The sequence below is a fragment of the Camarhynchus parvulus genome, chromosome 6, assembly GCF_901933205.1.
Source record: "Camarhynchus parvulus chromosome 6, STF_HiC, whole genome shotgun sequence".
NCBI classification, from domain to species: domain Eukaryota; kingdom Metazoa; phylum Chordata; class Aves; order Passeriformes; family Thraupidae; genus Camarhynchus; species Camarhynchus parvulus.
Window position 1 is genome coordinate 15,136,523 of NC_044576.1, and position 26,919 is coordinate 15,163,441.

Consider the following 26,919-nt stretch of genomic DNA (forward strand, 5'->3'; position numbering starts at 1 on the left):
GGTGCTGGTCCCAAATTTGAAGTGATCTTGTAAACCATCATCTGGACAGACAGATTTTTTTCTGAGGAGGGATGCACAGCTCTTAGTCTGTGCTCCCTGATGTGTGGGGTGAGTCCCAGTGTCTTGCTGGGCTACATAAAGGGAACTTGACCTCCCATTGCCTGCTCTGGGTCTTGTACTGCAAAGTAAGCTTCAGCCATCAGTTTTGCTGGCATGTCACTTTTTAAAAGCACTGCCTATATTTGTGATACGTTCTGGAGATGTCACATGCCCTTGCATTTATCAAATTACTGTTCTTGGGTGGGGACTGAGGTAAAGATGTGGTAGGCAAGTGGCTGTGGAAAAGCTGAAATCTTAGAAATCTGTCCCAGGCTGCATTTGGTGTCGGTGTTGTGTGGATGTGGGAATGAGGAACAGGCAGCGAAGTGTGTCTGTAGGGAAAAGTCTGAAAGCTTGGTTCCCTCATAGAGAAGCATTGAGAGTGTCTTGTAGCACTGCACATGTTAATCTGTCTGTCTTCCCATCCTGCCATGGTAATGGACTGCCTGCCTTGAGTGTAAAACCACTCAGCATGTGTTTGAGGTGAGTGGGTGATTGAAGTGAATTATAGAAGCCATTTTTAAATTAATGTGATGACCAGTGTTTGGTTAACACTGGTTGATCTGTCAGTGGCAGCAGTGATTTGTCAGGTTATCCATAAGAAGTTGGTGTCAAGGCACCTCCATGGAATGAGAATCTGCCTTTGTGAGTGCACGTTCACCACTGAGGGAGTGGTGCACCCAGACAGTGCCTATGGAGTGTGACCTGTGTGAGGGCACCTTGTGGCGCTGTGTTCTGCTCCTTGAGCCTGGGGAAGGGCAGCTGATGCAGGAAGATCTGTCCACCTTCCCTACACGGTTTGGTAGGTCTGTGTGCTTTCCCCAGCGTTATAGTCCATGTCTCCTGTGTGATTACATCCAACTGAAGTCTGCTGTTGAGAGGTCATCACCTTCACAGATCCATTGCTTTCTGAGAAAAGCTATTAAAATCTAAATAGCCCAGAAAGGACCAGGTCTGTTACCTGCCAACAGCCCTCCTGCTATCCCGTTTGATTGGGAATTCTCCCACAGGGAGATGCACCAGTGACATTTCCCCGAAGCACACAGGTAGCAGCAGTGTTCATCTCACAGCTGCTCTCTTTTTATTGTTTTCCAGCTGAAGAAATTTGACTAGAATTCGTTTGTGTCCTACTTACCTGTGACACACTGAGCCTCTGGGATTTGGTTTTTGGTTTGGTTTTTTTCTGTCAAGGTTGTGTGCTGTCTTACTCTGTATCCTGCTGGCCCCTGAGGTTCGTGGCACAAGGCACCTTCCCTTTGGTTAAAGCAATGACTTTGGACATTCAAAGTAATCACAAGCGAGCACAAGAGAACCTGTAGGAGATGCAAGGATTGTGAATGTTGGCTTTCCCGGATTTTCTTCTCAGAATCCAGGAAACTTTTTCCGCTACAAAATTTTGGCACTTTCAAGGGAACACAAAGTCAGGGAAAAGTCACTGCCTGCCTCTTTGCTGTGGCAGGACTCGTTGCATAGGTAGTTCTGAGAATCCACCTTTCCTCTCTAATTAAAAGCCCCCTCCCTCTGGATCACTTACTGTTCATGATAGCGACTTCTTTTCTTTCATCTGTGTATCATAGACTGCCCCATCCTCTTTTTCACTAGGACACAGACTGAGAAGGGGCAGAATTTCATTAGCAAAGTCCCAGCCAACATGGGTGAGGAAGGGAGCATTGAGGCTGAACCTGTAAAGTGTAAAGAATCTATTGCTTTCAAGTGAGGTTTATTGTCCTTTTGCCTTAGGACAGACACTCCGGGTCCCTCACATTGAAGTGGAGAGCATGACCTGACCGTGGTTTTAAAGAGGCATCATTTAGTACAGCAGAACTACTTCAAGTAAAGGCTGTGTATGAGGAGCACTTATCTGCTCTGCTCCACTCCAAGGGAAACAATGCCTAAGCCCCATCTCCTGTGATACCTCTTCAGACTCAACTGGGCACCAGTAGAACACAAAGACATGTTACAGAGGAAAAAGTACTAATATGAACATTTCTTTTTCCTTTTGTTCAAACAGGCTTTACTGAGCACTCAGAATAAGCTGAGAACTTTAGTCCCAAATTTCACCTTCAACCTGGGCTTCTCAGGGAAATTTTACCACACAGGTAAGCCCCTGGCACTTCTTTGTCTCAGCACCTGCATACAGCCCCTACCTTGGGGTGTGTGTCCTGTGTAATGCAGTAGAGAGACTCTTGGAAGGGGATTAGCCACTGCTTTTAAACACTGAGCCCCTCTTCTGCCTTTTGATTTTGCACTTCCTTTTCTCCTTTCTGTAGGTACAGATGAGGAAGATGAAGGGGATGACATGCTGCTCAAGCACAGGAAAGAGTTCTGGTGGTTCCCTCACATGTGGAGTCACATGCAGCCTCATCTTTTCCACAATGTCACTGTGTTGGCTGAGCAGATGAAGCTGAACAAGCAGTTTGCTGTGGTAGGGAGCATTGCAGTTTATTTACTTTACAGTGCTAATGCTTAAACATTTTTCTCCTGGAATAGCTGTTTGGACTGCACTGAACCCAAACACTAGTCTAGTATTTCAGCTGCATTTAAGCAAGGCAGTTCTGGAAGTTCAAATTGATGTGTAGCTCCTGCTGTCTTGAGGCAAGAAACACCATTCACATGCTTGCCTGTTCCATGGGAAATGTTTCCCAGCACCTGCATGGCCCCAGGCAGCTCTGCTACATTCCAGGGTGCAAATCCCAAAGCTCTTGTTTCCTGAGGTGTGAACTTGTAGTATTGCCATCCCAATGCAATTAATTTACAAACGCTGGCAGTGAGCAAGCATTTCCTTTTCCATCCTTATTTAGTGTGGTTCTGTAAGGAAGTCACCTGGTCGATAGTATAAAATGCTTTGTCTGCTAACAGCCCTTCTTCTGGTCTTCCAGACAATGTCGAAGGAAGTTACTTATCTAGGAAGCACAGAGGAAATTCCCTGGGTTTTGGCAGAGGAGAGGGAAGCCTTGAACATCTTGCATTGATGGAACAATGTCTGTTTAGTTCTTACAGCTCAGAGTTGAATATAGCATACATGTTTCACTGAAAAGAAATGTCCTATTCACCTCTAGTTTGGTTCTTTTGATGGTAATCCCCTTGGGAATAACAGGCTGCTGTCTTGTGTTCCTGTGACACACATAGATTAGGAATGATCATGAATGCAGAGCACAGTTACAGCATTATAGAAACAATTTAGGCTCCTCCTTTTCCTGGTTAAATAACAATGCAGTCTTTTGCAAAGAGAGACAAAGCACAGAACACAATTACACATATTTAACATAAAACAGGCTAGCAGTCAGAAAAGGTTATTGCTTCATTTAGGGTCTCTGGTTTTATCATACAACACCAGGGCAGAGCTGTCATCATTGATATTGTTACCAGAACCATTTAGTGGAATTAAAACCCAAGAAATTCAGAAATTTCCTGTCATTTTAATGTAGCTCCAGGCCCCATCTCCTCACCTGCAATAGTCTCTTGCTCCTTGTCTGCTTTTCTTTGAATTGCCAGAGAAAATACAGATCCCAGTCATCTTCCTTTTCTCTATATCAGTTAAGGAAATTCTCTTCTCCGTCTCTAGTGGCTCACATGTAGGCATTGTGGGAGTGAGATGTGTCACTTAACAGCATTGATTAGTTTGTAGTAACCAGGGAGCCTGACCTGGGGGTTCTGAATTAATCTGATCTGTCACAGCTGCAAGCTACAAGACCATTCTTACAGCAGCTGTTACCAGTGCTGAATGTCCTTGTTGGTACAGAATCGCCCTTCTACTTCTACAGATGCAAAAAGCAAGAAGTATGAGCAGTATTTCAGGTTTCCCAATCCAGAGAGTTTTCATCTCTGTCATCTTGCTCCAACTTGGATGCTGTTGCTAAATTTGATCCTTATTAAGGCTATTAGTTAAATACCGAATTATCAAGCTGTATATTCTGCTTCCAGGAGCATGGGATTCCCACAGACTTGGGCTATGCTGTAGCCCCCCATCATTCTGGGGTTTATCCTGTCCACACACAGCTCTATGAGGCATGGAAATCTGTTTGGAGCATCCAAGTAACGAGCACAGAGGAATACCCACACCTACGGCCTGCCCGGTACCGGCGTGGATTCATCCATAATGGAATCATGGTAAGCACAGCAGAGCCCATTTGCCTGCCCAGGGAATCTCTCATGACCTGCATCAGAGACATTAATCTTAATATCACTAGTGTTTCCAAAATCAGTAAGTGAGGCAAAGAAGAAAAACTTGGCTAATGCCAGTTCTGTGTTTCTCAGAACAATTCCGGGATCAGTACTGAATGGAGAGCAAAACCAAGCCCATCCAGACTAAATGGAAATCCCAGTGGCTTGTTTACAGTGTGATGAGTTAGGTGGTTGAGAGGAATAGCAAGAGTCCTCTGCTCCTATGTCACTTACACCCCTTACTCTTTATATTGATCCATAAAGTGCTGCTTTGACTCATTCTCACACAGATGCTGCTGCATCTGCCTCTTGTCTAACTTTGCTTTTTTCTGATATTGCCAGGTTCTGCCTCGACAGACCTGTGGTCTTTTTACTCACACTATCTTCTATAATGAGTATCCTGGTGGCTCAAAGGAGTTGGACAAGAGCATTCGTGGTGGTGAGCTCTTCCTGACAGTGCTTCTGAACCCAGTAAGTTCATCTGAAAGGGGAATTCATGCACAGCTGTCCCAGTGTCTGATATGGGAAAGGACTAGATCTTGTTGTGACCAGCTCTGGCTTGTTTAGGATGTGCAGCAGCTGTGGGTCTATGACAGTTCCAGTTAAAAAGCTGTAGGAGTTTATACTTTCAGGTCTGGAAGCCAGCCTTCTGTCTCTATTGCCTATTGAGATAAATTGTTTTCTTTACACACCACAACCAAACCTTCCTTGATAAAATTCTGGAGTAAGGGGGAGGTTGTTCTCTGCATTATGTATGGAGTGATCAGTCAGATGGAAAGAAACTGCTTTTTTCTCTTGACCATTTCTTTTCTGGGCTTGTGTTCCCATATGCTGGGTGAATTGCACCTTGCCCCACTCTGTAATTGTCAAATATTGAAGCATGCAGAAATAGCCTCTGTGAAAGTAAAGGCTATAGGTTTCTCCAGGAAAACCAGTTGCTAGGCTGTAAACCAGAGATCTTTACTGATCTAGGAGGCCCTGCCAAAGAATTAATAGAAACATAGTATCTAGAACTATCCATTAAAATTTACTGATAAGATGTGATGGTCATAGCAGCTGGCAGTAATCTGTGATCCAAAAACAATTTAGGAAAATTGTGTTCTGATACAGGATGAGCTTATTTGCCAGATTTACTGTTGGCTCTTCATGGTGACTTAAAACTCTTTCAGGCACCTTTGGATGCTTCCCATGTTTACACTTCTGCTTCCTTTTGGCAGTGTAGCATTTCTCTGTGTCAGAGCAGAGTGCTGTGCTCTAAGCTCCTCTGGTGTTTGCACAGTGACTCAGACCTTGCATTCCCCCCCTTGCTGATAGAGCCATCTCAGGGGCCTGATAGAAAGCTGGCCAGCTCTGCAGCCCCAGCAGTGATCCATAGCAGACTTGGCCCATGTTCTTCCAGTCCTTTCTGGCACTTCCAGCTCCCATTAAGTGACATGGAGGAGTCTCCAAGCCTGTATGTGTGTGATCAACTCCACAGTGCAAACAGGAGATGTTTGATCTTCTGACTAGTGAACAAGGTCTGATGTCAGAATAGCTGTTGATCCTGAGCACAGACTGATTGCTTCTCACAAACACTTCTGCTCACGCTGCGCCGGCCAGTTACTGCCGTGCCCACAGCTGCTGTTACTGTAAGGGTGCTCATACCCTTCTGTTTCTGTATGCTAGGCTCTCTGGGATCTTTGCTCTCATCTTTCCTCAGTGTGAAAGAAGGGAAATCACAGCACACTGACAGCAGAAGGGAGTGGAGAGGAGAGAGGTGTTACTTCCAAGTCAGTCTGCAGAGTCAGTGGGTGTGGATGAGAGGAAGGGAGGGAGATGGCCCTTGAGTGTAGCTTATGTCAGAAGCAGTGCTTGGAGCTGTTCTGGCAATAGCTGTGAGGGGGCAGAGCAGGCTGCCAGGCCTTGTTATACAGTGCACATGTTACAGGCTGTGACTGCACACTCAAAAGTCCAGGGAAATGGCTCATCGGCTGGGTTTGTCTTCTTCCAAATGCAGTTGCTTGTGACTGTTTGCAGGTGGCAGCATTAGCTGTGTGAGCCGTTTTACCAAATGTAGTCAGTCTTGAGACTCAGTTGCTAAGTTGGACCTCATGCAGGCTGGTTTTTTTTATTTTGGAAATCTTGAAGGGGTCCCAGGTGGTGTCCTTTGTCCTTCCTGCTGCGATACTTGATATGTGCCAGTGAGCCAGACTCCTCATACAGAAATTTTTTCCTCTGTGTATTTCACCAGCAAGTCAAAGGGATGAGGCATATTTTGCTGTCACAGAACCTCCCTGATGTCTCCCAAAGAAAGGGGGCAAAATACAACATGAGATCCTCCTGCCATCATGCCTTGCAGTTACACAGATCTTTCTGTCCTCTGCTCTGTGCTGTATTTAGCACATCCTTACATAACAGCACCGAGCACATGCTGCTCTTTGAAGTGTAGGTACCAGAGCCTGTCTGGCAGGGCCTCTCTGTCAGCTCAGTAGGGAACCAGAAGTGAAAAACTCCCAGGCAGACAAACATGATCAATCTTGATCTTCACTTACTTTCCATGTGTCCCAAGAGTCCTACCAGTGTTTTCTGTTGCCTACCCAAAGATGCTGGGTTGTGAGCACCTCATGGACAGAATTAGGTTTGTTCCATAGGGTCCTGGGGATGGCTCAGGCACAAAGAGCTACTTTCCATCAGTAGCTCTTCTCTTGCTGAGACCAGCCCATGGTGACACTGGGCAGAAAACTGAATTCAGACTTCCTCAGTGCCAGCAAATGTCTTCATCCCAAGACCATCTGTCTCCTGCTTCCCCATTTTGCTCTTTTCCTGCTGTGAGTGGGAAAGCCATTCCTGCCCCCTGCCAGGGAAGCCTGTCACTGCCTCCTGACCTTACCTGGTGTCACCAGAATTGAACCCAGGACTGTACAGCAATGGGTGCCCCTACTGTGACTGAGGTAATTTTCCCTCCCTGCACTTGCAGACACTGGGCAAGGAGTGCTAAATCAGCTATTCCTCCACTGGCCTCAGTGTTCTGCTTTTCTTTTTCCAACTTCTAGCCAAGGTGTGGTTTATGTCTGGCAAGGTGCCGTTGTGTTATGGGCATGTTACTGGGATGCTGAATTCCATGGGACATATCAAAACCACACACTAGAGTTAAGCTGACAAGAGTGCTTCACACTCTTTTCCAAAAATTAAAATAGTGAAAAACTGACAGGAAGAAAATGTATCTGCTTGAGGGAAGAGATGGCTTGGCACAGCAGAGAGAGTGCACAACCTCCTGAGCACTGCAGTGCTGAGGCAGCTGCTATAGCTATTGAGTACCACTTTGCCCATCGATGTTAAAGCTTGGCAGGACATTTTTCAGGGGCTGCCTGTGCTGAAGGTTCTTGCAGGCTAAAACTTACCAGCCGGTGTCTCTTTCTAGGACAATATCCTACTGCAGTGTCTCTTTGCAGTCCCTGTTCAGATCCCCAGACACATCTGTTTATATTTTAAAGTGGGAGTTGCCAGTTGTTCCTTTACATTTGAGATGTCAGCTCCAAAGAGAATGAAAGCTGATGGGCTGTGGGCCCAGGAGGGACTCCTGTGACAACCATCCCTGTGCTGTGTGGCCTGACCTGCAGCGTGGTGCCCCCTCCCTGGCCTGCTGCCCTGCTGTAGCAGACTGCAGCTCAAGAGGTTGCCCTGGTTGTGCCTTGGGGAGGGAAAGGGAAGCCCCTGTTTTCCCATGAAAGTGGCTTTGCAAGGTTTTTGACTAGTAGGGAGTTACTGACTAAGCCTTGTTCACCTAAATGTCCTAGAGCCATTTGAATGGGATTTTGAAACTGTTCTGGACACAGATCTGGGGTTCAGTTACCATGACCCTGCATCATTCCCAGGGATCAATGAGAGGTCTATGCTCCTCCTCTCCTGAGTTCTTCTTGTCTTCCAGGACTGTTTCCTGACAGATGCACATTTGTCAGCCAAGACAGCCATGGCAGTCTGAGTTGTGAACAGCTTCTTGCTGACCATGGAATCAGGCTAGGCAGAAATAGTTCTGTTACCTGATTTACCAGTATCCCATGTCTTTTTTATTTTCAGATCAGCATCTTCATGACACACCTGTCCAACTATGGGAATGACCGTCTGGGACTGTACACTTTTGAAAGCCTGGTCAAGTTTGTGCAGTGCTGGACCAACCTTCGCCTGCAAACACTGCCTCCAGTTCAGCTTGCAAAAAAGTACTTTGAAATCTTCCCACAGGAGAAGAATCCCTTGTGGCAGGTGAGAAGGCAGCTGTTACTGCTCCTAGTGATTTTGTAAGGGGTGTAACGCACATTTGAAGTGTAGCAAGACTGCTGATCCAGGGTGCAGAGGGGTAAAGCATAAAGCTTTTAGGTTTAACTTTTGTGGCTTCAGGCTGCCTGTGACAAATGGCAAGGTGGAAGGGATGGGGAGTAGGAGCAGTAGGACACAGTCACAGTGTGAGCTTAGGGACAGGGATTGACTGTCATACATGACCAGGGGCCAGCTTGCAGGCATTTGGGTCATTAAAGGGTTTGTATTAGAGCAAGCTGCTGTGAAATGTAAAGTGTGCAAGCAAGAGCCCTGTTTGGTGCTGGAGGAGCTTTGCAGGCATGTTAATGTGATTAATCTCAAAGTAATTTCACACTGCAGAATTCATGTTCATTAAATAAAAACACACTTATTCCATTTTATCCCAGTGCAGCAGCTCTCTGCATGGTAATGAGCAGATGAAATTAACTGAAGGTGATAGAGTTGTCTGTCTGCCAGAAGTTCACAGATGCTGAGCTGTGCTGTCACGGTGGCCCAGCCCAGTATGGCTACATAGGGCAAGGCCTGTGGTTAACACTCTCAGAGGGACTTTGGATCCCGTGTCACTGGAGCTTTTGAAAATAGTCCCCAGTGTTTTTACTTAACACTTGATGCCTGGCAGAGCAGCAGTGGGGCTCTGAAGTGTTCTTCATATGCTAATAGCATTTTCCCCAGAGGACTGGCCTTTCCAGCTTTTCCTCCCCTTGCCATTACCTTCTGTGGTAATGCTTAATCTCATCACTTGTGCTACAGAATCCCTGTGATGATAAAAGGCACAAGGATATCTGGTCGAAAGAGAAAACATGTGATCGACTCCCCAAGTTCCTCATCGTGGGACCTCAGAAAACTGGTAATGTGAACACTGTTATTATGGACCGTGGCTTCCATCTCACTCTTGCAGAGAACTGGAAAGGTCCATGCTATAGCTCTGTATGGCTGCCCTTTGCACAAGCTGCCAAATGGCCACAGAGGACATTTCAGACAATCTCAGATATATTCTAACCTAAATCTGGCAAGTCTGTCAGTACTTTTCCCCCTGGCACTGTGCTTGGCTTGCCCTGCCTGTTTCGGCTTTCCATGTAAGCTCAGAGAACCTGTGACCTTGGTGTGTCACAAACAGGCTGTCAGCAGGACTAAGCACACACACTTAGCAAACACTACAATGAATGTCCCCTAGTGCTTTTATTGCTGCAGATCTGTGTACCCACTGCATGCTCCATGTCACAGTCATTGGGAGGGAGAGAAACTCCTTTGTCTGATCTCTGTCACCACCTTTAAACTGCTGTGGCATTGTGGTTGGCAGTGACATAGCTGTGTATACTGTACTGATGATTCCCTTCTAGGCTGAAGAGAGCAAAATCTCTTCATCTAAGACCAGGTCTTCAAGCCTCGGCTTTCTGCGTAATGCAACAGCAGCACCAACTATTCACAGCAAATGGCAATCCTGGACTTGGAACAAAGCTTGTGCCAGGAGAGCTGCTGTCCCCTGGCTGTGTCACTGGGAAGCTCTGATGGTGTGTGTGCAGCATGAAGCCTCCTGTATCATGACCCAGGCTAATTGCAGGTGGCTCAGTAAGGGCAGGGTAAAGGGAAAACATCTACAGCAAAGGCAGGACAAGGCATCTCTGGTGGAGTTCTCACCCCAGGACACTAATGTTGTCCCTAGCACACGTCCTGCCCAGGCCACCTCTCATGTGGCATGTTTGTGTTCTGCCACATGACGGTGTGGCTGTGCCACTGGCATGGGAGTAGCTGGATGGGTGGCAGATGTCTTGCAAAGGAGGCAATTCCAATCAGCTGCATGAGTTAAAATGTGGATTGAACTTGACTGAGCAGTGCTTGGTGTCGCTGCTGTTGTAAACTGCGTGAGTTATGGGGTTAGTCAGCTACAAGGAGAGGAGTGTGCCCATCTGGGAACAGTTTCTTGCAGTGTAGGTAAGCTTTTAATTCAGCCAAAGCATTGTGTGACCCAGGTCCCGTTAACTGGTTCCTGTTGCAGGCACAACAGCTGTGCACTTCTTCTTGACCATGCATCCAGCTGTGACCAGTAACTTCCCAAGTCCATCCACCTTTGAGGAGATCCAGTTTTTTAATGGCCCCAACTATCACAAAGGAATTGATTGGTAAGAGACCTGACACATGTTCTTCTGTGATATGGTGCACCCATGTTGCCTTCTCCCAAGTCTCTCTGTATGTCTGCCTCATCCCCCTTAGCAGCTTCTCTGTTTCTGAACAGTTGTTTTCCTTGCTTTGCTCAGTGCATGCTTTCTGTTTTCCTGGTAACCCAGCTGTGTAGTCCCAGGAGCAGCACAAGCAGTTTCTCATTTTACTGACTCTTCATCAGGAGAGCTGTAGGTATGAATTAGCTTTAAAAATTCAGCAAGTCTTTGATGAATGCACTGCTGTCATGAAGTTACGTTGACATGCAAAACAGACAGCAATGTTCTCATTACAAAGTTCTTCATGGTTTCAGAATTAAAACACAATACTGGAGGAGACAACTTCCCTGCTATTGTTCTCAACAGCCTTGACACTTAGAACAACCACTGTGTTCCTTGTGCTGGCTCCAGTATCCATATGCATACCTTGGTGTTTACATGTAGAAGTTTCCAACTGGCAAGCAAATTCTAGTGTCACCATGGCATTATTATGCCACTGTGTTTCCAGGGAGAGAAAGTTTAAAGGTGTTTCTTACTCAAAGCAGTAACTTTGGCTGACAGTGGCACTGGCCTCCCTTGTGCATGGCTCTGAGGGATGGCTGTGTGGCACAAAGCCATTCTGGGATTTCTTTATCCACGAATTGTGGGAGATTGACTTCTCTAATCATTTAGGGGACTTTTGAAAAGATACTGGAAGATGGTTAGTACTTGAGCAGAGCTCACGGAAGTCAACCACTACAGAGCAGTTGCACTAGCTGACAGGTTAGAAAGTGAAGGCTTCTATGTGCATCCCCTGGGAAAGTCCTCCAGATTGATCAGAGTGTGGCGTCACATGCAAGGGGAGAATCTTTATATTTAACACGGAATTTGGGTTTGTTGCACAGCTTAGATTTGAGCACAGATCAGCCTTCCAGTGCTTCACAGTCCCCAGCTCACCTTACCCTCTTACCTTGTTAATCAAATACCTTAGAGTTTCCATGTTACTCATTCAACAAGCTCCTGTGAGTCAGGCCAGAGCTCTTTACCCTGTACCTCAGCTATGGACTGAGGTACAAAGAGATAAATGCTTTAGACAGGTTTAAGCGGTTGGTGACAAGGCAGGCAGATGATTCTGACCTTACTCTTGGACAAAATGTCTTTCTTTCCTGCTAAAGCTTGCAACTGGGACCTTACTCTCAGGTTTTTCCTTCCAATGCCCAGGGACTCGGGGAACACACTCTCAGCAAAATACTTCCTTACATTGGTATCATTTCTCAACTTTCTTTGTCATGTGCCACCACCCCTTTTTGAGTCACACCTCTGCTACATCTGCACTCCTTTGCTCATCCCCTGCATTACTGGGGAGGTGGAATTTTGCTGCAGCTGTGTCTGTTGAAGAGGAGTAAGGGCATCGTGGGGCTGTGCCTTTTCTTGTTGGGCCATGCTGCTCACCAGCATCTCATCTGTTTGACAGGTACATGGAATTCTTTCCCATTCCCTCCAATGCCAGCACAGACTTCATGTTTGAGAAGAGTGCCAATTACTTTGACACAGAGGTGGTACCAAAACGTGGTGCAGCCCTGCTGCCTCGAGCCAAAATCATCACTGTTCTGATTAACCCTGCTGACCGAGCCTATTCGTGGTATCAGGTAACTTCCCTGCGCTGGGCTGGGGTAACAGCCACGGAGATATTTCAGTGGGGGAGGTAGAAAGGGATGTGCTTTCCTAGAGGAGGCAGGTTCCCTGCAGGGTGCGGACACATTCACATACAGAGGCATTGGTGGGTGGCTGTGCTGAGTCATTGGGATCTGCACTGAGAAGCGTAAGGCAGAATCCTGTTGCTGCTCCTGAATCCAGCTTGTGTTTTTCAGCACCAGCGTGCTCACAACGACCCTGTGGCGCTCAATTACACTTTCTACCAAGTGATCTCTGCGAAGCCGCAGGCCCCGCAGGAGCTGCGCACCCTGCAGAGCCGATGCCTGTTCCCCGGCTGGTATTCCACCCACCTGGAGCGCTGGCTCACCTACTATCCCTCTGGGCAGGTAGGAGAGCTGCTTGTGGAGCCCCCTGCAGGTTTAGTGGAGAGGAGAGGGGAACAAACTGATTCATGAGCATGTGCACCCCCCATAATTTTAATTTTACCTTCTTTCTTGTCTTTTGCAACAAAAGCCACTACTTCCTTTCTCCTGTTATGAGTGGGTAAGAAATTAGGCTTGAATACTCCAATTTTGCACTTTATTGTATTTGTAAAAGAAAATGAGTGCACGAGGATACTGTGATCTCCTAGAATGCTCCACAGTTCTGGGAATTTCAGCAAGAACAGCAGTGTTAGCACTCCCTTCCTTTCATCTTGGCAGTCTGCAGTCCAGGGACCTTCTTCAGGCCCAGAAGGTCTTTCAGCCACTTGCTGTGGTTTTATTGCTTTACAGAGAGGCTTGTGGACTCTGCCTCTTGTTAGTTCCCTTGTTGTGAAGCCTTTAGCTGTCTGCTGAAGGGAAAGTTCACTGCAGAGATGTCAGGATTCAGTGTTTTGTGTACAAATTTGCAAAAATGCAAATGAATAGACAGTGTAGACTATTTCGGTCTCTAAATTCTGAAGAAGTTTCTAAACTGTCTAAGATTATCTATCTATTGATCTTTGTCTATATATATATATATGTGATTACTGTGAGTCAGGATGTTTTTTCAAGTTCTTTCTGCTGCTGGGGTTATTCTTAAGACAGTCTGTAATCCAGCAGAGGGTTATAATGTCCATTTGGTCTGTTATTCTCTGCCAAAGCAGCAGAGCCTGAACTGTACATGACAGATCTGTCAAGACTAAGAGATGGTAAAGCATTCTTAGGCTTGTATCTCATTGCCTTGCTATTCCTGGAGGTTATTGCTTGAGGAATGACGGAGCTAAACACACACCTCCTTGTTCTTACTGCAGGTCAGTCTTTAGTTCATGTGACTATTGCTCCATTCTGTTATTTGGAGTAGATAATTTATTAGCACAAATGTTGTTCATTGTCTATGAGACATGTAACAGGAGAATACCTAGCACAATGGCTGCTGATATCCAAACAAAAAGGGTTTCCAGAGACAATCTGTACATGCTGCTGCTGGGCCTTCGTGCTTAGTTACAGGGCATTTGGCCAAAGACAACTTTATTAAGCAAAGCTTGTCATGATGTACTGTTACATGGTACTTGTGGACCATATCATAACTTCTCTATCTCTGGTGACAAATGGGCCACATCCCCCACAGTGTCGTTCTAGAACAAACAGACTTTGGCTGCCTGTACTCACAGGCCAGGGCAGCTGGAGATGAAGGAAGCTCACAGGTGTCAGTCAGCACAAGCTGGCAGAGGCTAAGGCAACTGTTCTCTTTACAGCTTCTCATTGTGGATGGTCAGGAGCTGAGACACAACCCTGCCTCTGTAATGGACAATATCCAGAAGTTCTTGGGAGTTACGCCACTCTTCAACTACACCCAGGCCCTCAGGTAAGGAAATAGCTCCCTTTTGGGAGAATGCTTTCTCAGCCAGGAAGCCTGTGATTGAAAGAACACTTCTTGTCTTTAATCAGGAGATCTGCCAAGGTTTCACAGTTATGCCTAACCCTAAAATTAGATTCAGATAGCATGAGATGCTTTGTGGAGACTGGAATCACACCTTGGTGTTTCCTGAAATTATAGGGGAAGGACAAGGTTCTGACACTGTTATGAAGAATGAAGTTGTTCACAGCAGTAACTATGATATTTTTTCCACTTGGTCTTTGTGTTTCAGAAAAGGTGCTGGAATTAGTAGTACTCCTTATGCTTTCTGTTATAGCTGTATCTGACAAAAAGTAGAGGAGGTATGATAAAAAATGTGTGACAATCTGCTCCTATCTTTACCCAGATGGAGATTAGGGCTGCACTGCACAGTTTTGAGGTAAAGAGCCTGTTATTAGAGATGATGTGGATTTGACAGGTGCCCAGAGCTGTCTGAGAGAGCATTAGCAGAGGCACCACCTCACTGCTACAGTTACAGGATGTTCTGAGCCCTGACTGTGATCTTGCCCACACTGCATGTACAGTTAACTGAATAGATTAAGTGCTGTTGAAGGTGTACTGTGGCCATACCAGTGTTCAGTGGCAACTCTGCAAGCCCACTGAAGATGCTGAATATTGTTCTTTGCAGCTGAAACATGTTTTCCCATCTTCTCTGCTGTCACAGCCTATGCCATCTGAGGATGGTGGGTGGGGATGCATGCATGCAGGCACAAAACAATTGCCCTTTCCTTTCACAGTAAAGAGAGGACAACTAATTCAGTTCTCCCCCTACAGCTGTTTCCAAAGGATTCCCCCAGAGCTCTCCCACAGAGCTCCTCAGGGGAGAACAGATTTAGAGAAATGTCGGGTTACTTGAAAGCTTCACTTGCTGCAGCACATGTGCTGATGGTGAATGGAGTATCTACAGTAGAGGTACTGCCAGTACCCCTCAGCCAAGTCAGAAAATAGATGGGATTTGTCAGCTTGCCTCCAATTTCTTCAGGGGACCTGCTCAAACCTCAAGCTCACCTTTGGCCAGCTGAAGGGACAGACCAGGCTAGATCCAGACATGGTTCCCAGCATTGCCTCATGCCTGTGTTTTAGCAAGAAAAGAAACACTTGACACTTAATAAACAGTCAGGGGATTGTCTAATACTCAACTACAGTGAGGAGACTTAAAAGAATTTACGTGCACCAGAAAACTGATTATTATCTTTCCCCCAGCTGAACAGGCAAATTGTGTAACCATGGTACATCTGAAATTTGCACAAAGCTGAAACTATCATGTTTGTAATAAATTTCTTGTCAAAGTAGTCCAGTGCTAAAAAAATCCAAGGAACCAATACCACAAAATAAATAGGTAAAGCACTGAAATAGGAAATAACTATGGAGTTACTTAATTGCTGCTACTGCTAATTGGGTATGTGGCTGTATCTTTCAAAGATAAATGTCTTTTTCAGATTTGATGAAGCAAAAGGATTTTGGTGCCAGCTGCTAGATGGAGGAAAGACTAAATGCCTAGGAAAGAGTAAAGGAAGGAAATACCCCGATATGGATTCCTTGGTGAGTAGCTGTCTCAAATCTCTTGGCAACAAGAGAAGTAGAAACATCCCAGCAAACCCACATGGATTTTCCTACCATCTGTCCCAGATGACCTGTGGAGCACGTGTTGAGGGTAACACCTTTCATGCTCATGTGGTCTTTTTTTTCCACAGTCACGGCTCTTTCTAAGAGACTTCTACCGGGAGCACAACATTGAATTATCCAAGCTGATGAACAGACTGGGGCAGCCCCTTCCAACCTGGCTCCGAGAGGAGCTGCAAAACTCTAGCTGGAGCTGAGAGGGACTCCCTGGCCCCACTGCCATTGGCATGTGTGGTGCTCCAACGTGTGCAATGATGCCATCTCCTGTCAAGCCAAAACAACTGGACAAAGGAGCAGAGAATGTGCAGGTGGAGCCTCGCCCCACCCTTGGAAAGGGCTGCTGCCCTGACACTGCCTTGGGGCATAGAGTGCAAGTCACATTCTTGAGTATTAATGGTGTGCTACTACAATTTGACTTTTACTTACAGGAAGGATTTGAAATGACTGCCCTACTTAGAGCAGGGGAGAGAGCAGAGTTAACACTTTGTGTATTTTTAAATTCCTTTTCTCAGTCTATGAAACAGGCACGAGCTGGAGTTAATGTGTTGTTCCTCTGAGCCTGGAAGTAAAGGCTGAAGAGGGGAGACAATTGAGCCCACTGCTGAGAAAAGAGCAGCAGCCTAATAAAAGGGGAATCCAGTGCAGTGAAGCCCAGCTTTTATCCGTAGTGTATTGGCCACAGCGAGGCCCAAGAACACGCTGTTCTGCCCGTGCCCATTGCTTACAGTGCCACTGCGTGGGGAGGGTGGGGACTGCACCTGCGGGGACGGGCACAGACCGGTAACTTATCCCTCCTTATCTGCAGGGCTTGGGGTGGGACACACTGTCTGCTAACTCTGGTCAATGAATTGCTTTGTGATCTTAGAGAAAAGGTTTGCCACATGTGGCAACGGGGCAAGTATTTCGCTGCAGGGACTTAACACATGTCAAAAGATAAGCAAGGAGCAGTAATGTCCCTGTAGAGCACTTGGGAGGTGTGTGTAAGTGCAGCCCAGCAGCAGGGGGAGGCAAAGCTCAGGTACTGTAAAATATGGCTGATGTTACAGCTGAAAGCAGGTAATTCAGTTCCCCATGCCTGATCAGCTTAAAAAAAATCCCTTTCCAACAGTTCCAACACCCCTACCACATAGTCCAGGTGCTAGGACTGTTTTAATCTTCTTGCACGCCTATGGTTCAGATATAAAGGAGCGGCTTTGCACCAGAAGTGGTTTCCTATGCCTAAAAGGGCTTCTGCTTCTCCAAAGTACACTAAGGTACTTTGCCTCCTCCTGCAGTTATTGGATAATTGGATAATTATTCTCAGAGGAAATCCTCCATCATGGTTGTACATATTTTCTTTGAGCCCTCCTTCCCAGGCACAGGTGGTCCTTGGAGAGTGCTGCAGTGGGGCAGGATCCACATGAACAAGTTATGGAAACATTCACAACTGTCACAAGCCACTTCTCTCTCATCCAGAGAGAAGTTGCTTCAACGGAGCTTTTCCATTGAGCCTTAGGTATTGTGTATTTCTGAATGAATGGTGCATTTACCGTTGTATGTAAATGTATATAGTATGCAATATAGTATTTTATTTCATGTGCCCTTGGAAAGGGTTATTTTGTGCAGCCAAAAAACAGATGGAAAGACTAGAAACCCCTCTCTCATTCCTCTTAGAGAGAAAAGCCCAACTTCCTGCACTTGATTCATGTATAGCATCATTCACATTGAATGATAATGAAGAAATTCTTGGCTCTCGAAGCTGAGCACATGTGTCTCAATAAAGGCTAGAAGTAGAAGTAAGTGGAGATTCAATAAATGTACTACTTATTTTTCTTCTTTGTGATGATTTGGAGTGGTGTCATGGACCCTAAGCTGGTACAAGGGTAAGAAAAACTGGAAATTCTCCTCCTTAGGCCTGGTATTTGGAAGGGCAACAGTGGCGTTTAACTTACATTTGAAACAAGGTAGAAGGAATGTGCTACTTGCAGCCAGCCTGGAGTTTGAGACTCATTCTTACTGGTTTACAATAGTGGTGACTTTGGGGCCATTCCTAGCTACTGCAGTTGTTTCCAGCTGCTGTGCCTCCCATAGCAGAGCTTGGCTGTGTAGCTCCTGTCCAGGTGTGCCTGGCACAGCAGCCCTCACAGTAAAAACTGGAAGGAAAACATTGTTTGAATAGTCATGCTTGTGAGAGCATTGCAAAACAGTCCTACAGCTCTCCCTCCACCAGACACTTCACAAATAACCCTGGCAGCAGCAAGAAGAATCCCAGGACCAATGATTGTGCTGCTCCCTTAAATGTTTTCCTGGTCTTAATTCATTATAGGTTGTCACACAGACTATGTGACAACCTTTCATGCTTTACCTCAGACTATGGTACATCTTTGAGGAGAGGCCCAGTAAAAATAAATGTGGTTTGAGGAATAAATGTTGGGAGGAGCTCAGTAAGTCAGTGTTACTTTACTGGTAATAGTCTGTCACTCAAGGCAGCAAATGGCAACTGTGGAGTCTCATTATCTATTTCTTTCTTCCCCTGGTTGCTTAATTTCTGTACTGCACTAGTTCTTACTGCTTATACTAATGACAGACAAAGCATCTGCTGTGGTCAGCTCCAACTATAGGACATCCTTACCCGATGAAGAGCTTTTCCAATCTGCTACCTTTCTCTGACAGCACATGGATGCAGAAGCTACCTGCCTTCCAGACATCTCTTCAAAGCTGTGGAATCAAACACTGCCTCCTAAGAGAAGCATGTATAATATCAGAAGCTCTGTGATACAAAAAAGCTAACAAACCCCATCTTTTCAGTGAGAGACACTGGGTACTAGATACTGACCCATTTGACAGTAAAACATTCCAGATCCTCACCCTTCCATAGTAGAAACAAACCTCACCTTCTGGCCTCACTACTGCATCAGAGAAGTTCATGGTAACCAGTTCACTTCTAAGGCAAAGGAAAATGATAAGCATGAAACAGGACCTTAAGGGGTTTTTTGATAATGTATTTTAAAAAATTCTTTAGGCTGATGCAACTCCCATTTAAAAAGGAGTCATTTGGCCAGGAAGCAGAAGGCCATGTAATTCTTATAGCCAGGTGCATGAGAGGTGAGAACTGGCAAAACAACAACAGGAAACTCTTTTGGATCTTGTGCTTGCAAACCACCTCAGGAATTCAATTGGGAAAATACTTAAAAGTTGTCTGCTGCCTCTTTCTAGTCAGCACAACATTCAGGGAGCACTGGTATGAATCTCAGCTATAGGGTGAAGACCTAAGGGAACTAGAGAATTTCTCTGTAGGTGGCATCATGTATCAATTCTACATAAAAAGCTGATCACTGAAAATTGCAATTTTCATTGGATGACAGCACTGCAAAGACAAATATCCCTGACAGAAGCCTGCAGCTCCTGGAACTCAGAATGACACACAGGAATCTAACAAGCCACTTGATCAACCTCTTCCTGACATTTTTCAGCCCTTACATGCAGTTGGAAAGAAAAACCTTTGATTCCTTGCTGATCATTTTGCTGTATCAGTAGTAACATGGCCAGAAAAGTAATGATAAACAGGTCTGAACGTGCCAAATGAATCAGTGGTGAATCCTGAGGGACTCCTGGCTGACATGGTGCAACTGCACACAAGACACCACCACATACAGTAGCAGCCAGCACATACAAGTGTTTTCAGGCTGCCTCAATCCAGGAATCGCATCCCCCATCACATAGCAGAACATAGATGGAACACTGGTACCATCTCTCCATTTATCAGTTTGTTTGTTCCTTTTTTCTTAAAGGCTTGTGGGGGTTAAAAAACACAATAAACCAAGTAATATTCACCTCTGAAACACTTAGCAGGTTGTTTTGCTACAAAAAGTATTCCTGACACTTATCTCCAGTATTCTATGTAGAAATAAAGAATCTATTTTTAGCTTTAGAAAGTGGCTTTCTTCCAAGACTTGGTTTCTCACCTTTCTCATCTCCATAGCATTGTCAGCTCTCACATCACTCCACAATTCTTGAAAACCAGCAGGTCCATAGTGGTGACACCATCGCAGCAGTCAGAATCCAGCTTGTAGTTATGTCACTTAGGGTGACAGGATCATAAATCAGGCTGGGCCATAACCCCCAGGTCACTGCAAAAGGTGCTTTTCAGGACTTAGAGAAAAAGTTCTCGGCTGACTTAAATGAGCCAATTTAAGTAGGACATGGAAGGAAATGTCAGGGACAGTGCATGCTACATACATATACCAGATATGTACTGGATTTAATGCATTTCCACCATTTTCCCCTTAAAACTCACAACTCCTTCATGGCAAAAAAGGAATTGTGCAGTGCAGCCTGGACAGCATGGAGTAGTTATGAATACTGTAACTGGGAGCAGACAATGCCCTCAAGATAAAAAGTCACTTGTTTAGAGAGCACAATCAGTCTTTACAAGAGGCAGAAACACTACTCAGTAATGGCAGCTCCTGACAGCACACATGGTTCATCTGCATGGTGCCCTCAGGGAAAGCACTCACAAATCCTCAGCTCAAATAAAAACCCTCACCCAGAACAGCCCCAGCTGCACTTCCAGCTTCCACAAATTAATGCTACTTTGGGAGAGGTGCCTCCACCACCCTGCCCCAAGTGCGAATACCCTTAACATGGAAACAGGAAGCAGAAATGAGTTCAAAAGCCACATTTGAATAATTCTGGAGGCAAGGAGATAGTGAGGGGGAGGCAGTTTAAAAAAAATCCACCAACCAGAAGATCCTGCCTTCACCATAATCATGTCAATGGCACTTAAATTCAGGCACAGAAAGAGAGAACACAAAGTATTTTAAATAAACTCTAGTTGAGAGCCATTTGATCTATGGCTTAAAAGGGTTTAAAAGAAAACTCCTGCAACAGTCATGGTGAGCAGATGCTGAGAAGTCCTGCTGGCCCAAGCTTTTACCTTCTACACCTCAGTTTAAAAAAAGTCAGTGGTAGCAGATCATTGTGAGAACATATATCTCTTTTGGCACATTCTCTTCCCAGTTACATCCTGAAAAATTCATTTTTATATCCTGCCTGTCTCTTAATGTCTAGGTAAGAAAAATACAACTTTTCTGCCTCTAATAGAAAACTATTCTAAATTTATGCCATGTTGTTACAGCTGACAACTTTGACCCAGAGGTGGTGAAGAACTTCATGGGTACTTCAATGCTTACCCCATCTCCACTGACTGAAGTTTCCACGGTTCCACAGAGCACTCCAGCACTGTGTAGCAATAGCCAAGCTGGTGCTAAAAAAGCTGGGAAAGTAAAAGCTGTATTGTGCTCCAAAATACCACAGTTCCAGGCTTGATAAAAACCAAACCCAAGCAAAAAAAAAATTAAAACTAGTTTCAACAGCTCTCCAGAAGGCTAGTTCTGAATAGACTCTCCAAAAACCAAAATAAAAATCCCAAATAAATTGTACAGACTGTAAAGAAAAACTAGACAGGGGGCTTTTCAGCTAATTACAGCCATACCTGTTGTCAGGCACGTCATTTCATTACAGGACAGCTCAAACTCACCTTGTTCATGGGCTGTAAAGACACTGAAGTTCAAAGGCAAACACTGTTCTGTTAACTCATATTCCTGGAAAATGCCTCCAAAAGAAAATTTTCACAGGCAAGAAAGATGGTAATAGGTGAACATGTCCAGAGATGGAGACACTTCATGTGCTGCTGGCAAAGTCCTGGAGAACATTAACTCCAAGTGAAAAAACACGTGTTAAAAGTCAAAGGAAATTTGAGTTGCCTGCAACCTCTTTTACAGGTCTTCTTCTGAAATGTCTTTTCAGAATTTCTAAGCCTATATATTTTTCCCACTCCTGGAATAGTGACTAACAAGACTGCAGTGGGTAATAATTGTTTTTTTTTAACAGGAAATGAATGCTTCTAGGGCCATCAGGCCTCATCCCATCTCTTATGAAGGAAAAATACCTCAATAACCTCACAGCCACATGGCAGTAAAAAACATCATCCTCTCTTTCCTCACTTTCTTCTGTCCTTGCTCAGATATATTTCATGGGACTTGGCTCAGGAACAGCAACATATTACCAGACACAGTGGTCTGAAAACTCAGCTGCTCAGGATCAAGTGTATTTTTCCAATCAACATCACAGATGAGGCTCTGACATTTCATTTCCCTGTTCAATCCAAATTCTTAATGCTACAGATCACTTCTGCTCCTGATACTTAATATTCAGCTCTTTTACCCATTTCCCTTCTGCTTCTTTCCTTCTAAAACATGCCCCCTTCTCTTCCACAGATTTTTCCCTATAGCATTAGAAAATATTAGACCTTATTAGACAACTCATTTTTCTCTATGCTCCTTTCACAGTTCTGAACATGCAAGAACCAGAGCACAGAACGTGTTCTAGGAACCCAAACCTTCCACACATCATCAGGCTGTGCTCTCCAGTCAGATCCAGAAGTTTTGCAAAATAACAGGCAGCTCATAATCAACACAGACTTCAGTTTAAAAACCACAAAACCTAACCCATTATTATCACCACCTGCATTTCTAGTTAGCATTTAAACTAGACACCTTATGGAGGAACACAAGGAGCTATAAGGAGATCTTTAAATAGTTACTGTTGCACAATCAGAAGTAGAGAAACCTAAGCCATACTCTCTGGCCTGTGCAGTACACAAAGCCAAACCAAAAGAGCCTGTTCATCTCTTTTGCCCTGTGCCTATGATTTACTTTATTCTTTAAGAGTATCATTGGAAATATCAAACAGGTACATATTTCTAACTTGCAGAAATTAAAACTCATTGGCTGAACCCAAGTAAGAAGCAAAAGACATTACTGCTGAGAAATGGGATTCTTAACATCCATTCATAAGTCATCTAACTTCCACTTTTAAAAGCCCTGAAATGTATGTGCTTATACACTTAAGCTATCTAAACTTAATTTTCTGTAATGCCATCCCTACTAGATACCTTTCACAGTCCACCACATACCTCTCATACCACCAATACATGGGAGCAGCTGGTGTTCTACACACTTGGGAAATACAAGGCTCTGCATTATCACACAGTATTAAGGCTAGAAAAGGAAGCCAGTGACTGACAGAACTGTAGGAAGAACATCCCAGACTTACCACCAACTCTCCCAACACCCATCAAACATGTACCTCAGCCTCTGCAGAGGCAGGTCATTGTCAGAGCAGTATCAGGCAAGAAACCTTTGGGCCCCAGCTTGTGCTGGATTGCTGCTCCCCAGAGCACAGCAGCCACCTACCAGGGCTCACAGGAGCTCCCACTGACACACAGCTGGCCAGCTCCTTCAGACTGCCAACATCATAGCAGAGAGAAGAGAGAGTCAGTCTAAGAAAACAAGTGTTTAATCAGGAAACGAGAAGAGACGAGGGATAAGAAAGTGATTACAGGAGAGTAATACCCCAGCCAAAAGAAACAGGATTGTACAACTTGGAACAACCAGGATCAAAACATTCTATGAGCCAGCAGTGCCCAGTGAGGGACGCTCCTGAGAAAGAGCTCAAGCACTTCTGGCAGTCTCCAGGCAGCTCAGTGCAGTCAAGGACTCACTGCCCGAGCTCCAGCCTCTGTCCTCAGCTGCTGCAGAAAGCTGCAGAGGTGGCCCTGGCCCTGCTACTCCAGTCTCAGCTTCTCTCACCAGGAGTTGCTGAAAGGGATGGAGGGAGCACTTGCTGTGCACAGCAGTTCCAGCCACTCTCCAAAAGGAGATGGTGTGTGGAGTAAGAGAAGCCCATACAAAAAAAAAAAGTTTACATATTTATAAATGCTAAAATAAATACTTCAGACAGAATCCCCAACCCCTCTAACATGTGCGCAATCACACTGCAAACTGCTCGCAGGACAGCCTCCAGGGCTCAGGGAGAAAAGCAGTGACTACACCACAGGGCAGCCAGCTCAACTTCCTTCTCATTTCCTGATGCTTCTCAAGCCTGCAGCCCCGAGAAGGAGGAGGAAGAGCGAGCAAAGCAGAGCGCCAACACGCAACAGTGCTGGAGAGGAATGTCATGGTATAAATACATCAGATCAGTGGTTTCCAACAAGTTAAAACTAAAATAAAAAAGACACCAGAAGGAAGGATGGTGTAAATGGAACTACAACTATGTTGGGCAAAGGGTTGTGTGTCCGTGGAGCTCCACCTGATGTCATGGTGAGAAGGTGGTCATTTCCAGAGAGACCCTTTGCCACAGCTCCTTTGTCTGCTTGCTGCGCTTTAGGTTCTGGAGAATATCATTAAACTGCATCATGCCCATGGGAGTCAGGCAGAAGGCGCTTCTGGCGCTGCGGATGGCATTCACAAAGTCATCGTAGTCAGCTGGAGTGAGATGGATCAGCCGATGATGGATGTACTGGATGGGAAAAGGGAAAGAGCCTTAAGGCATTTGCTCACCGCCCTCCTGCTGGTGAAACTCACAAGACTGAGCTCCCAGAGCAACAGGTCACATGGTCCTGTAACCCACCAGTGGTCCAAGACTGGCAGCTCTGACAGAGAAGAGTACCTCAAAGGCAGCAGTGCTGTATCCTGCACCCCAGCACACCCAAGGGCAGTGCTCCCTCACAGCACCAAAATGCAGCATCAGCAAGTGTCCTCTATGTCACGAGCACTGTACTGAGCCATAGTACAGCACTAAAGGCCCAGGTAATATTCTACCCCACCAGCATCCAACCCTCACAACCTTTCATTCTGCAGGTTACACCCAGCCTGGTCACTGCACATCTCCTTTGCTAAGGGACATGGGCTGAGTTAAGTTTACACTAAATTGCTACAAAATATCTCTAGGCGTAACTGTCACTTCTATCAGCTTCTCAAACAAGGCCCCAAACCAGCAGGCTTAGCTTTCAAGGCCAAATGAAGAAGCTGTCATGTCTCAAAAATACCATCTAGGATGATAGAACAGCTAATCCAACCTTGACAATATAGCTACAGAATCACCCTTTGGTCATTTATTCAAGAAGAAGGTATATGTGATGTGTCCTGACTGCACTGTTTTAAAGAACAGGCAACTTTGGTATTCCAGCTGGCTCACTGAAACACTGGTTTCAACAAAGCCTGGGAGGGATATCTGTGCTGGTAGCTGACCAAGCCATTTCCATTGCTGGTCTCAGCACTGGCACACCAGACAGCCATGCCTTTGTGAGAAGGGGAAAACAGGCTACTACTAACAAGAAAGTAAAAAGGATGGACTAGGGACAGGGGTGGACATGAGGCTTGAAAACATAAAGAAAGTTCAGAAGTTAAAAGGTACATATAGCATTCAGAGTGAGGAAGAAGACAACCACCCCAGTCTTCATGGAAGAGCACAGGAGGTGGAAGGCCTTGGCAGAAGTAGTACAGTGAGATCCTTTGCATGCAGCCCCCATACAGGCAGGTGATGCCTATTCCAGTCCCTGCTGAGGGAGAAGGATGCATCAGGAATGGACCACCAGCTCCCAGTGCCCAAGGCCCCTTCCCCTCTGCACATGCACACACAGGCAGCATCTCCAAGGCAGGCAATGGCCTGGCAGCTCTGACAGGCAGGAAGATAAGCCACACTTTACCTGCATATAGGCCTGCTGGCACCTCTGCACCAGCTGGTGGAAGGCTGGGGTGCGCAGGTGGTTGTGCACATGGGCAGGGTTGAGCCTCTGTAGAGCTTCCATGATGATCTCCTGGAGCACAAAAGGGCTCAGCACCCCCTTCGCAGCACCAACGCAAAACTGATGCACATAGTTTACACCTGCACAGGAGGAAGTCAGAACAACAGTGCTAAGGTAACACACAAGAAATCACACTTCACAGCAAGAACCTGGATCTGGAGCACCTTCTTCTCACAGTACTGCATCCTTCAGCAGGCCTGGGGGAGACAGTCTAGCAAACTCATGGGACAGAGAAGATTCTGCTATACCCATCAGGTCTGAGGAGAGACCACGTACCACCTCAGTTACTGGTGTTCCTAAATTCACTTTTCTTTAAAGGAGATATGAAAGGAAATTAATGTGGCAAAGTTACTAGAAATACAAGGATAACACACTGCCTTCTCCATTGTTTCCTGACTGCCCATCAAGGAAGCACCTAGATGCCTCAGCACTCGGGCTTTAAGGAGGCTGTAGACATAAGTCAAGCTTCCCCACCACTTCCTACAGTGGAGCTCTGCCAGCAAGAGCAGCAGAAGCTGTCCCACTAAACAGGCTGTTTGTAAAGATTTTTTTAGCTTACTGCTTATGAAAGCATTTAGAAAGTGAGCTGACAAAAAAGATCCAAGAGCAAAACAGAAGTAAAAACAAGCAACCCCCCAAAAATAGGTGTTTTGAGCATCTATTGCTATAAAAAGTCTTCACAGAAGGTATAAATATACGTAAGAGAAATACCTACAATACAGTGCAAATGGAAAAGAGATAATCAATATTACAGAATGGAAGAGATACAAGCTCTGAACTCTGTCCAATCTCATGTACTTCATCCAGTGACTCAAAATTCAACAGCATGCCTACTGAACCCAAAAATGGGACAAATAAGGGGATGAAAGAGCAGTAGGGATCTTCTCTCAGGAATGGCACTGATATCAGACTCACCCAATCTTTGATGCTTCACTCCAAGAGCTTTTTCCCACCATGGCCCAAATCCCAGCAAGTGGATTTCTGTTAAGTACTGCTCTGAGCCTTACCTAACTTTGCAGCTAACCCAAGGAGCCATTTTACATCCTCAGTGTAGGGCGGGCTGCGGGAGAAGTTGTTGGGATGGTCGTTGTGAGCTCTTCGGCCAAGCATCTCCAGAGCCAGCATCCCTGTGAGAAAGGGGCAGCCACAGTCAAGCAGCACTTCTGCCCAGTAAGGCTGAGTCTAGCATTTCACTCATTGCAACACAACCTGGCTGGCCTGCCCCTCACCAACAGAAAGCTCCACAGCTGCAGAGTCCAAACAGAAACAAAAGGCCAGCCTTGGAGTCAGCCAGCACAGGAACTATCTGCAAGAACATCTGGATCTGCTGCTCCAAGCTGGGAAACCTGCACAGCCATCACCCCTCACCAGAGCTGCAAAGAAGCACTCGAGCACCCACAGCAGCATCAAGCAGAGAGCCCCGAAGGCTGCACTACAAGAGAT

The 26,919-nt window shown here is 45.6% G+C and overlaps 2 protein-coding genes across 8 annotated transcripts in view; one reads left to right on the top strand and one right to left on the bottom strand.

Moving 5' to 3' along the window:
- The window catches only part of NDST2 (N-deacetylase and N-sulfotransferase 2), a 125,746-nt gene extending 108,083 nt beyond the window's left edge, over nt 1-17,663 (top strand). For all 6 annotated transcript variants that reach the window (XM_030951015.1, XM_030951016.1, XM_030951017.1 and 3 more), the window contains 12 exons: nt 2,111-2,198; nt 2,370-2,524; nt 4,024-4,209; nt 4,606-4,734; nt 8,320-8,502; nt 9,307-9,403; nt 10,553-10,676; nt 12,166-12,340; nt 12,563-12,733; nt 14,065-14,174; nt 15,665-15,767; nt 15,920-17,663. In XM_030951015.1, the coding sequence (XP_030806875.1) occupies nt 2,111-2,198; nt 2,370-2,524; nt 4,024-4,209; nt 4,606-4,734; nt 8,320-8,502; nt 9,307-9,403; nt 10,553-10,676; nt 12,166-12,340; nt 12,563-12,733; nt 14,065-14,174; nt 15,665-15,767; nt 15,920-16,045 (1,647 nt within the window). In that variant the 3' untranslated portion in view covers nt 16,046-17,663. The remainder of the gene's footprint in view (nt 1-2,110; nt 2,199-2,369; nt 2,525-4,023; nt 4,210-4,605; nt 4,735-8,319; nt 8,503-9,306; nt 9,404-10,552; nt 10,677-12,165; nt 12,341-12,562; nt 12,734-14,064; nt 14,175-15,664; nt 15,768-15,919) is intronic.
- Nucleotides 17,664-22,641: 4,978 nt separating this feature from the next.
- Nucleotides 22,642-26,919, bottom strand: part of ZSWIM8 (zinc finger SWIM-type containing 8) — a 54,443-nt gene continuing 50,165 nt past the window's right edge. For both annotated transcript variants that reach the window (XM_030951014.1, XM_030951013.1), the window contains exons 24-26: nt 26,484-26,603; nt 25,378-25,556; nt 22,642-24,188 (exon numbers count right to left, since the gene is read on the bottom strand). In XM_030951014.1, coding sequence (XP_030806874.1) covers nt 23,985-24,188; nt 25,378-25,556; nt 26,484-26,603 — 503 coding nt within the window. In that variant the 3' untranslated portion in view covers nt 22,642-23,984. The remainder of the gene's footprint in view (nt 24,189-25,377; nt 25,557-26,483; nt 26,604-26,919) is intronic.